This window comes from Triticum dicoccoides, chromosome 6A (genome assembly GCF_002162155.2).
Source record: "Triticum dicoccoides isolate Atlit2015 ecotype Zavitan chromosome 6A, WEW_v2.0, whole genome shotgun sequence".
Taxonomy (NCBI): Eukaryota; Viridiplantae; Streptophyta; class Magnoliopsida; order Poales; family Poaceae; genus Triticum; species Triticum dicoccoides.
The window spans coordinates 2,389,382-2,401,553 of record NC_041390.1 but is presented as its reverse complement, the minus strand read 5'-3'; the positions used below and the strand labels follow the sequence as shown (position 1 = coordinate 2,401,553).

The following is a 12,172-nucleotide window of genomic DNA, read 5'->3' as shown; positions in this document are numbered from 1 at the left end:
TGGCTGTCATCGGAGAAGCGAGAACCTTGTTTTAGACAAATAGTTTGAAATTACTTTTGGTATGGAGGCAATACATTTATTCTGGCTCACCCTAAGTCTTGAATAAATACTACATAATATATTCATGGGAATCTATATATTGATATTGATTTCGTATTGTAGGTGTAAATATTGTTTCTATAAATATGATCAAACCTAGACAAGTTTGACTTAGGATAAAACTTATATGCCTTAAATAAATATACTCGTATTCGGTATTGTAGATGTTGATATTCTACACGATTTGGTCAAACTTTACAAAATTTAGCTTAAAAAAATTTGTACACCTTATTTTGGAATGGATGATGTACGTACGTGATACTCTGTCCATTTATGTATACAAGACCACTTTATATTTTTATGTCTAACTTTGACCATTAAGCTAAAAGAGGAAGAAACATGCCAAAATTTAATAAAAAAGTAAAGATATGAGTGCTAAATGTCGGAAAAGTACTAACCAGCTGTTTGTACAAGGGTGATAAATGCCAAACATTAGAAGTCCTTTTTGTGTAGCATAGAGACGAAACCGTCAAGAAGTACACAGTGGTCCATGTAATCACTAGAAAATCGCCAAGAAGCACAAAGAAGTATAAATTCAATTAGAACATAGATTTTCGTCACAAAGAATGGTTCAGGTTCAGCTTAATGTACACTGAAACTCTGCACTTTTACTGTTCACTGCAGGTTTCTTGCCCCATTCAGATCATCGCTGGAGTCCTTGATCTCCTCGTCCTTCATAACAGCTTTACGTGGCAAGGTACGTATTGACTTTTACTAAAAGTGGAGTCTAAACGCTATTTAGTTTTCCGGTAGCACATCGTGTGAAATGTCATGTTTATTGAATTAGCCGTTTACTTTCTCAAAGTCTAGTACTGATCATATGTCCTAAATTGATAGGATAAAATTCTGATCCCGATATCGTTGTACACTTACGGGCTCATTCGGTTTGGAGGAAATCTAACCGTAGGAATTTGGAGTAGTATAGGAATTTGATAGGATGGCACTTGCCACCCTAAGGAATTGACTTGCCTCATTCCTACACGCAAAATAAGCTTTGAGTGGATGTGTAGTTTCCTCCAAAAGCATAGGAAATGAATAGTATTCCTACGAAATTCCTTTACGCATTTCCTACAAACCGAATGCATATATAAGAAATTTTCCTCTGGAATCCTTGTTCCCATGTTTTTCCTATAAAAATCCTCCAAACCGAATGAGGCCGTACTATGACTTATCGCCTATAACGACTAAGAGTTGACATGCTTCTTAAATGTTGCAAGTGTAAATACCTATCAACATTGACCATCACCAACGAACTAACAATTGGCATATTGCTAAGTTGCATACAGAACTATCAGCCAGACGACAACTTTGCTTTAAGACATAGAAGTTCCGCAATACAACAGAAAAGTCAGACTGCTCTTGTCAATTGAGGCCTCTGTTTTCTCCTTTGGGGAAAGGGCATTCTTAGGAGAGCAGTGATTCGGTGCCCAGGCTCATCTGCACCTGCGATGAAGAAAAAAAATTCAAAATAAAGACTATAAAAATTCAAACAAATCCAATTTTTTTCATGGTAGATAATTTGGTGCGTGAGGTGCGCTCTAAATTTCAGATCATTTGGACATCTGAGCAGCTCTCGGCAAAAAAGACAAATTTGGTGTGTGTAAAAACGTTTATTGTTCTGATCCAATTTGTCAATGCCTTTCTTCTTCTTAACAATGTTCATGCACAACAATATGAGGGTCTGCAGCTTTTCACTGCCCTTGTCTATGTATTTTACTAAGTAGCTCGTTTGTACTTTTTCTTGCGGCATTGACACTGACATTTAGATTAACCCCTTCCGCTTGCCTATTCGCTAGCTAAAGAGCCTACTTCTGACACTCTATTGCAAATTGGCTTGGCAAGAATAATTAAAGGCAGCAGCAACAAAAGATTCTGTGGGTTCAAACAAGTTAAGCACTAGAGAGTACGGTTCTTAAATGTAATATGTGCTAGTGTCGTTAGTTGTACATCACTACAAACTATGGTTCTTAATATAAAATATGTGATGTTCGCCAACATATGCAAGATGCACTACTTGGCGGACCAAGTCGACATAAAACAAAGAGCAGATCGACCAAAAAAGGTGATATTCAATAGAAAAGGTCGACTACTGAAAAACTCACTTCTGATGAGGTGGTTCTCCAAGCTCCCGTTTTTATGTTTTGGCAGACTCATGTTGCCATCATCCTGCAGCAAACCAGCCACAGTCAGCACTCAGCACGTCCACTGTCGTCATCACTGACATTAAGAAACTATTAGTAGATGGCATCGGACAGTCTGACAACATCATACAAGTATTTCACACTTGCAGAAACAACACTAAAAAATAAAATGTATCCACTCTTCTTTTGCACCAAGAACGAACACCTATAGCTTGGTGAACTGGAAACATGCATAACAAGCTTGTTCTATCCTTACAACATCATCAAGTGAACCTAGGAATAGAGCACCGGAGAATTTGGCGACACATTACACTGAAACTAGGGAGTTCTCAGCATTCCGACAGTGTTAGTTTACCCTTACAAAATAACATAATGGAAGAAAAAGGAGGATATAGAAGGCCTTCTTAACATCAGTTGCTAGACTGGTTTCACAAACTGAAGTTATACAGATCATCTCCAGCTTGATTTCGCAACAATTGCTAGCAGCTTCGACCGCCACGTCCGCCGATCAGGCCTCTTTGCTTCCAACAAACATGGCTGAGGTATAGGCGCATAGGTTGGAAGCTTTGAGTAGCATGCCACGTAGTGGTAGAACTTGTCATAGACATGCTCATGATCTTGTTCAATGTCATCGAGTTCCTGAAGTTCCCCTGTGCTGATGGTGTATGAACGAAGGTTGTTTGCATGGCAGTCAAAGAGGAACACGACGTCCCTCTCCAAGTCAATAGCAGCAATTTCATACGCGCAATTCCAGCACTGTTGAGCAGCGTCATAGTAAGCAAGGTCATCCCTTCCAAACGCATCACTCATACTAAGACGATACTTCACAGTCCATTTGTAAGGCCCAGAAACATCAAGACTCCAGATCCGAATTGCAAGCCCATCCGCATCTGGCAATGCAAAGTGCAAGGCCCCCAGAGATTGGCCAAAGTAACCTCGGGTGTACATACCCACGGTAAGATTTGAATAAAACTATTGTTATTGATTTGCCGGCCACATAGAGCGATATATATAAGAGTTTACAAGCCAACCATACCTATTACAATACGACTAGGACTATTACAATACGACTAGGATTAGGTAACTTGAGAGCCAAGTAATAGTCTAACATCCCCCCGCAGTATCAACGGGAGGCTCGATAACGTTGAGACCGGATCGAATATTACAAAAAGATGTAGATGGCAGTCCTTTGGTAAATATATCAGCAAACTGAGCCGTTGAAGGAACATGCAGCACCCGAACTTGTCCAAGAGCCACCTTCTCGCGAACAAAGTGTATATCAATCTCAATATGTTTAGTCCGACGATGTTGAACAGGATTCCCGGACATGTAGACAGCTGATATGTTATCACAATAAACAATGGTAGCATGTGGAAGTGGTCGATGCAACTCGGAGAGCAACTAACGAAGCTAGATCGTATCAGCCACAGCATGTGCAACCGCACGATATTCAGCTTCAGCGGACGAGCGGGAGACGGTTACCTGCCTTTTCGAGGACCAAGAAATCAAATTGTCACCAAGAAAAACACAGAAGCCGGATGTAGATCGTCGAGTGTCGGGACAACCAGCACAGTCTGCATCAGAATACGCGGTGAGAGAGGTGGGGGATGAATTGTTTATGTGGAGACCATGATCCAGAGTACCTTTGAGATACCGAAGGATGCGTTTGATATGATTATAGTGAGGAATTCGAGGATCATGCATATAGAGACAAGCTTGTTGGACAGCAAAAGAGATTTCAGGACGAGTGATGGTAAGATACTGGAGAGCACCGGCAAGACTGCGATGAAGAGTAGGATCAGAGAAAGAATCACCATTGGCTGAAAGTTTGAAACTAGTGTCGGCAGGAGTATGGGAAGGATGACAGTCTAGCATACCAGCACGATTGAGAAGATCCAGAATGTATTGACGCTGGGAAAGAAACAGACTAGATGAATCACGAATCACTGCAATACCTAAAAATGGTGAAGAAGACCAAGATCGGTCATAGAAAACTCAGAACGTAGATGAGTAATAATGCGGTCCAAAAAAGTTTGAGAAGAAGCAGTGAGAATGATATCATCAACATAAAGAAGTAAGTAGGCAATGTCAGAATTATGATGATAGACAAAGAGAGAGGCGTCAGAAAGAGAGGGAATAAAGCCTATGGTTTGAATAAATGAAGAAAAGCGTTGAAACCATGCACGGGGAGCTTGTTTGAGACCATAGAGAGATTTTTGAAGAAGACAAACATGGTTGGGATAGGAAGGGTCTTCAAAACCAAGAGGTTGCTGACAATAGACGGTCTCTTGAAGAGAACCATGAAGAAAGGCATTTTTTACGTCTAATTGGTGAATAGGCCAGGTGGAGGAGACAGCAAGGCTGAGAACAGTGCGTATGGTACTGGGCTTAACTACAGGAGAAAAGGTTTCATCGTAATCAATACCATGCTGTTGGGAATAGCCTCGACATACCCAACGTGCTTTGTAGCGGGAAAGAGTACCATCGGAGTGAAACTTCTGGCTAAACACCCACTTACCAGAGACAATGTTGGTGTTGGAAGGGCGAGGAACAAGCTGCCAGGTATTATTTTCAGTAAGGGTTGAATATTCTTCTTGCATAGCTGCAGCCCAATTAGGATCAAGAAGTGCGGTTTTGTATGATTTGGGAACTTGAGATAGGGAGACGGTGGCATGAAGGTTGAGACGGTCGATGGGTTGACGAAAACCCGATTTGGAACGAGTGCGCATAGAATGATCATTGACTGCTGGGATAGTGGGAACAGCGCGAACGGGAAGAGGAGCTACACTGGTGTCCGGCACAGCGGAAGATGCGGACAATGGAGGGGATGGTGGCGGATCGGCATGAGTGGGTGATGGTGCCGTAGGGGATGATGGCGAATCGACATGAGTGGGTGATGGTGCAGATGGGGAAGGAGGCGGGTCATGGGTGGGAGTCGGCGATGTGTCGAAAAAGACAGTGGCATTTGGTTGGTTTGGGGAAGAGGTATTTAGAGAGGCAGTGGCATTTGGTTGGTTTGGGGAAGAGGTATTTAGAGATTGAGACGTCAAGAGAGGTGCATAGAAAGGGAAACGTGTAGGAGGAAGGCTAGGTGTGGATGTAGTGGTGTGTGATGGAGTAGGACGTTGAGCAAATGGAAAGATGTGTTCGGCAAAGGTGACATGCCGAGACACAAGAACCCGACCGGTGTATAAGTCAAGGCAGCGATAGCCTTTGTGCTCATCCGAAAAACCGAGGAGAACACAAGGGAGAGAGCGGGGAGAGAGCTTATGAGCGGCGGTAGCGGAAGTGTTAGGAAAACAGAGACAACCGAAAACACGAATGTCGGAGTAGTTTGGATGGCACAGAAACAGAGAAAAATAGGGGGTGATATTGGGATTGGCTTTGGTAGGACGGATATTGAGAAGATATGTAGCGGTGTGGAGAGCCTCAGCCCAGTATTGGGGTGGCATGGAAGATTGAAGAAGAAGGGTACGGATAATATCATTGATAGTACGAAGAGAACGTTCAGCTTTGCCGTTTTGAGGAGAAGTGTAGGGACAAGAAAAACGGAGAAGAATGCCATGGTTAAGAAAGAAGGTGCGATTTTTAATATTATCAAATTCACGACCATTATCATATTGGATGAAGCGAATAGGGAGGAAGAAGTGCACAGAGACGTATTGCTGAAAATTGAGAAAGAGAGCGTGAACGTCGGATTTGTTGCGTAGAGGAAAGGTCCAGACAAAATGTGTAAAATCATCTAATATGACAAGATAGTATTTAAAACCAGAGACACTAGCAATAGGCGATGTCCAAAGATCACAATGTATTAATTCAAAAGGATAAGTGCTTGAAGAACTAGATGAACTAAAAGGAAGATGCACATGCTTGCCTAATTGACAGGACTCACAAACTGAAGAATCGTGAGAATCTCTATTACAAGGTATGGTAAATTCACTAAGAACACATGCTAAAACTGCAGGGTTGGGATGCCCTAAACGCCGATGCCAGAGATCGACAGATGCCAGCATGGAGGTTGGAGAAGCGGCAGCAGGAACACCATTGAGAGAGTATAAGTCGCCGGAGCTATTGAACCGCGCGATCTCGACCTTGGTCTGATAATCCTTCACAGATAAGCCAAAGGGGTCAAATTCGACAGAAACAAGATTATCACATGTGAATTGACGAACAGAAATTAAATTTTTGATAAGGGCAGGAGCAACAAGTACATCACGAAGAAGAAGAGGTTTAGTGGTGGAGGGAAGTTGAGCCTGACCAACACAGTAGATGGGGATAGAAGAACCGTCACCGAGGGTGATGGATTTAAAGAGGGGTGAAGTGCAAGAGGAGAGAAACGTACTATTTGCAGACATATGACTAGAAGCACCGGAATCGAAAATCCAATCCATAACTGTGTTGCCTTGGGCGGCAAAATTATTCATGGCCTGGATGAAGGCGGCTTGGTCCCAGCTTGGCGGTGCAGCAGAGGTCGGTGTTGGCAGCAGAGCCGGCTGGTACGACGGCGAGGGCAGTAGGGCCGGCGATGGAGGCGATGGTAGGAGGGCCAGCTGGTACGACGACGAGGGCAGTAGGGCCGACGGTGGGGTGTAGTAGTGACCTCCGTCAGCATAGTAGGGAGCGCCATATGTTGGAGCAGCATGGTAGGCATGGGCCGGCTGGCGAGGCATGAGGAATCCTGGAGCACCAGTGTGGGGCCGCACGCCGGGCTGCCAGGCACCAGTATAAGCTGGTGGAGCGCCTAGGGGAGCCGGAGCGGACCATGGCATAGGCCAAGCTTGGACGAGCCCCGTCCAGGGATCATGTGGAGGACGCCAAGGCGTAGCTGCTGGTAGCGTACTTGGAGCTGGCGAAGGTGGAGGAGTAGGCGCCGAGCGCGTCGAAGGTAGCTTGTAGATGGGGTTCTTGCCGCGATAATTAGGGCTGGGACGCCAGCCCGGCGGCGGAGCGGACGCTGCCGGGGAGGGAGGCACCGCTGGTGGAGGTGGCGCCGCGGGTGCCGGAGCACGCGGAACGGCGGCGAAGAGCTGAGGGCGAGCGTCCTTGTTGGATTGAGCATGGTCGGCCCACTGGAGGATGGAGCGCACCTCGGCAAAAGTTGGCTGAGGTCGCATCATGGGGATGAAGGAGGCCTGCTTGTCGAACTTTTCGCTGAGCCCGATGAGGAGGATGTTGATGAGCTGCCGATCTTCAACGGGATCACCAAGTTCACGGAGTTCGTCGGCGATGGACCTGAGGCGTTGGCAGTAGACACTAAGAGAGGAGTCGCCTTGCACCATATTCCTGAGCTCGGTGTGGAGTAGATTGGTGCGAGCATCGATGTTGTCTTGGAACAACTGCTGAAGAGCCACCCAGAGACCGGCGGCGGTGGCAGCATCCCGAAAGACAAGGTTGAAGATCTCGGTGGAGACGCGCATGTAGATCCATTGGATGATGGCGAGGTCATCCTTGACCCATTGGGGATCATGGGATTGCGGCACGGCGGTGGCGTCGACATGGGAGCGAAGATTGCAGCGCCCGAGGTGAACTTCGAAGAGGTGGCGCCAATGGTAGTAGTTGTGGGAGTTGAGATCGAGGGTGATGGGGATATAAGGACTAATATCCGAGATTGTATCGGTGAGGGAGAGCACCGGGGGCATAGGTGGTGGTAGTAGAGCTAGGGTAGAGGAGGAGGAAGCTGTGGCGGCGGCGCGGGCGAGGGTAGCGGCCCGGCGCTCAAAGTAGCCGGGCGGCGGCAGCGGCGGTGGGGTGGGCGGCGGAGCCATACCCTAGGACCAGGAACTCTCTGATACCATGTAAGATTTGAATAAAACTATTGTTATTGATTTGCCGGCCACATAGAGCGATATATATAAGAGTTTACAAGCCAACCATACCTATTACAATACGACTAGGACTATTACAATACGACTAGGATTAGGTAACTTGAGAGCCAAGTAATAGTCTAACAAGAAGGATCATGAGGCAACTTAATAGTTTGACGATTAGGGGGTATGCGAGAACACATTGCCTCAAAGCCGTTCAATACCAAGATCCTCTTCACTGAGTTCTGCGGCACACTAAACAGATATAGTGAACCATCTATGAACAAGTGTGGGTAGCCAATAACAGTGCGAATCCCGGAATTCCACCATGCATCATATACGAGCCATGTGGAAAGGTCAGATGAAAACACCTCGGGTCCACTCAAGAATGAAGATAAGGGATTACGTTTAAAGTTGAAGACGTAGAACTGTGGTGAACATGATGGGTTGAAAGCCAACATAGCTTCAAAAACAGCATGTTCTTGGTAAGGACGAGTATCAGGAAGCCTCGTCCACTCTCGTGTTGCCGGGTTGCACACAATGAAGTGGCAAGTAATTGTACGTCTGCTCCAATCCATGCTCCTACGCATGCAGAGCACTAGGCCATTGCAGCAATCCATAAGCTCGAGTTGCGGATGGTCTGGCAAGAAACTAAGTGCTCCATCAATTTTCTCAACGTTTCGGGGCTGGCTAAGAAGCTTGGTAGCCTTCTTATCGAAGTCTTGGTACTGGCAGAAAAGACCAGTGGGGATTTTCGGCAGCTTCTTGCGGTAGTTTGGATCAGAGGAGAAGGCAAGCCAGGGTTTGCAAACACATTTGAAGCGGCAAAAAGACTTCAGCGGCAGCCGGGAGAGGATTTCCACAATCAGGTCATCAGGTAGCACACTGACTTCCATATGGTCCATTTCTATTATATTATATGGCAGTAGTAGTTCGCTAGAAGTGTCTGAAGTGGTAATATCAGAAACAGCTTTCTTTGAACTTGGAAAGAAAGAGACCTGTAATGGAATCAGGTAATTTGATCAAACAAATCAAATTTATAAGGGGAAGAAAAAGATAAATAGACATTTGACAAGCACACATGCAACTTAGGAAGAAAGACAACGCATTTGATGTCGCCGATTGACGTTAATTTTAGTAAGTGAAACTATGCTGTAGTAAGTAAGATCCTCCATCCGCTTGACTAAGCAAAGGTGCAAGGAACGAAATTACGTACCTTAACTAATCGATGCAGCACCAGCAGGTGGCCACTTAGTCCACTAGGGAAGTTGAACCAAGGCGTACCAAAGTGCAGGTAAGCGGTATGGATGGTAGGCGAGGAGTGACTGGTGTGCTCCTCGATGAGGGAGCACCTGAAGCAGAAGGTGAAGGGAGAGAGCAGCAGCTTTCCTGATAGGGGGAGGTGCGCATAGTAGGAACCACAGATTTAATGGTGGTGGTATGCTTAGTAGGAAGAACAGACTTAAGAACTTCTTGGGAGATGGTTGTACGCGTAGTTGGAAGAACAGATTTAAGAATTTGTTCAAAGGTGGCGGTGTACGCGTATTAGGAACAGATTTAAGAACTTGCAACGTGGTGGTAGGCTGGCACGGGGCAAAGGCAAATGAAAAGTGAAAGCAGGGAAAGGCAAATGAAAAGGCAAAGGAAAAGCAGGGCTTAGCTAACCAAACTGCAGATAATGACCATTAGTGAGGAACTTTCAACGAGGGTTCCCTTTTATCAGTTAACTAATGTGTGCAGAATAATCTATTGATACAAACCCGCCCATGTATGAGATGGTTCCCTTTTTGACATGATAACTTATGGCAAATGGAGCACAGGTTGGATCCTTCAGGTGAAGGTGTCAGGTCTGGTTCCTACTCAGCCACTCGGGCGTTATTGTAGTTTGTTCAGTTGGTCTGTACTATATCCTGTTAATGTCTTTTTTCCGCTTAATAACATTCATGCAGAACATTATATGAGGCACTACCGGAACAGGGCCATACCCCGACGGCCAGAACAATGCCGACGGCCCCCGTCGGCTTCTCCGGAGATATGCCGACAGCCTGGTTCTGGCCGTCGGCGTACAAAGGCCGTCGGGCTACGCAGAGATAAGCCGACGGCACCCGTCGGCATAGAACGGCCGTCGGCCTAGCTACATATACGCCGACAGCTACCGTCGGCTTACGAAGGCCGTCGGCATACACATGGGGCCCGGCCACCCCCTGGCAAACGGCGTCAGAGCTATGCCGACGGCCTAGACGGGGGGCCGTCGGCATAGGTCCGCAGGCCACGTCATTGATCCAGGCCGCACCATGCAGAGGCTATGCCGACGGCTGCCGTCGGCATATCTGCCACGTTAGTGATCCGCGGCACGCTGGTCGGATCTATGCCGACGGCTAGGCCGTCGGCATAGTTAGATTTTTTTCCGTACATATTTTTTAATGCTTTTTTGTGTATTATTATATCAACTAACATGTAGCATGTTAAATATAAACATACATATGAATATATATGTAGTTTGTATTTTTTTCATATATTATGAATATATATATATATATATAGTTTGTATTTTTTCGAGCACGTTAATAATGTGCGGTCATGTTCTTTTAAATATAGATCCTTATATTTTATTAAAATCAAAAACAGCTATGCCGACAGAAGTTTTGTGGCAGTTGCAAACACCCGACACCCGTCTCCAGAGAGTGACCCCCCTCACATCCGCGGTGTGCCCCCCCCTCATGGACGGCGCCGCCGCCGGCACCTGGAGGGGGGAAACGGACGCGTCGGGTCTACACGGAGTGGATGTAGCTGTGGTTTTTGCCCGGATGTTGCTCCCGGGTGTCCCTCTGGGCCGACCTAACACAACCGGGTGGAGAGGTCCACTGGTCAAATCCCGTCCGTGGGAAGTCAGAAGGCTAGATCTCGTGGTCAACCGCTCCAGGGTTAGGCGGGACGGGGGACCTGGGGGGTAGCAATGCCACCGGAGCGTCGTAGCGGGCCCTCATACATGCGGGGTGGTGTTGTGGCATGTCCGAAGAGGCGGCACGCGTCTCCGGTGCGTGCCCCCCCACGGACAGCGCCGCCGTCGGCACCTGGAAGGGGGAAACGGACGCGTCGGGTCTACACGGAGTGGATGTAGCTGTGGGTTTGGCCCGGATGTTGCTTCCCGGTGTTCCTCTGGGCCGACCCGACACAACCGGGTGGAGAGGTCCACTGGTCAAAGCATTAATAAGTTTTATCATCCTTTGCCTTAATAAGTTTTTATCATCCTTTGCCTTAATAAGTTTTTCCTTCATAGATTTCTTTGCCTCTTGCATATCTTCCGGATTGAGATATAAGATGGCCCTCTTCTTTGTAGTGGGTTTATGCGGTGGTCCAGGAAGAGTCCAGTCATCATAATTTTTCAAATTCTCTTCTTGTCCAATAGTTTGTTACCTGAAAACACAACCAACACAACTATCTAGGAAGTCCCTAAAAGCATCGGTTAGTCCATTATAGAAGATATCAAGTATTTCATTTTTCTTAAGAGGATGACCAGGCAAAGCATTAAGAAATTGGAGAAGCCACCCCAAGCTTGTGGGAGACTCTCTTCTTCAATTTGCACAAAGTTAAATATTTCTTCTAAGGTGGATTGTTTCTTATGAGCAGATTTTTTTCCAGAGAAGTAATAAATCCTATCCCGGGGACTACGCACACAACCAGGAGTGAGTATTATACCATATCTTCACATCACCCTTTAATGAGAACGGAGATAATTTAAGAATATAATAGTAGCGAATCTTCTCATCATGAGCAAACAGGGTGGCTATATCATTCAACTTAGTAAGGTGTGCCACTACAGTTTCAGTTTCATAACCATGAAAAGGATCATATTCAACCAAAGGAATTAACTATGGGTCGACAGAGAATTCATAACCCTTATCATCAACAAATATAGGTGAAGTAGTAAACTTAGGATCATATTGCATTCTAGCATTCAAAGATTTCTCTTTTAGTTTGCATAATAATTTTTTAAGATCATCTCTATCATTGCAACCAAAAAAGTCTCTAGTTGTCTCCCCATCCATAACATAACCTTCAGTTACCTTAGGCAATTCATATCTAGGAGAGCTAGGTCTAATAGGTGTTGCAAGATTTTTCAATTTC

At 45.8% G+C, this 12,172-nt stretch overlaps 1 protein-coding gene across 1 annotated transcript; it reads right to left on the bottom strand.

Moving 5' to 3' along the window:
* Positions 1 to 8,184: 8,184 nt before the first annotated feature.
* Positions 8,185 to 9,730, bottom strand: LOC119318893. Its single transcript, XM_037593453.1, has 4 exons — positions 9,710 to 9,730; positions 9,585 to 9,627; positions 9,261 to 9,433; positions 8,185 to 9,042 (listed from the first exon to the last, which is right to left on the bottom strand). The coding sequence occupies exons 1-4, from the start codon at positions 9,728 to 9,730 to the stop codon at positions 8,185 to 8,187; spliced, it is 1,095 nt and encodes a 364-aa protein (XP_037449350.1).
* Between the last annotated feature and the right edge of the window lie 2,442 nt (positions 9,731 to 12,172).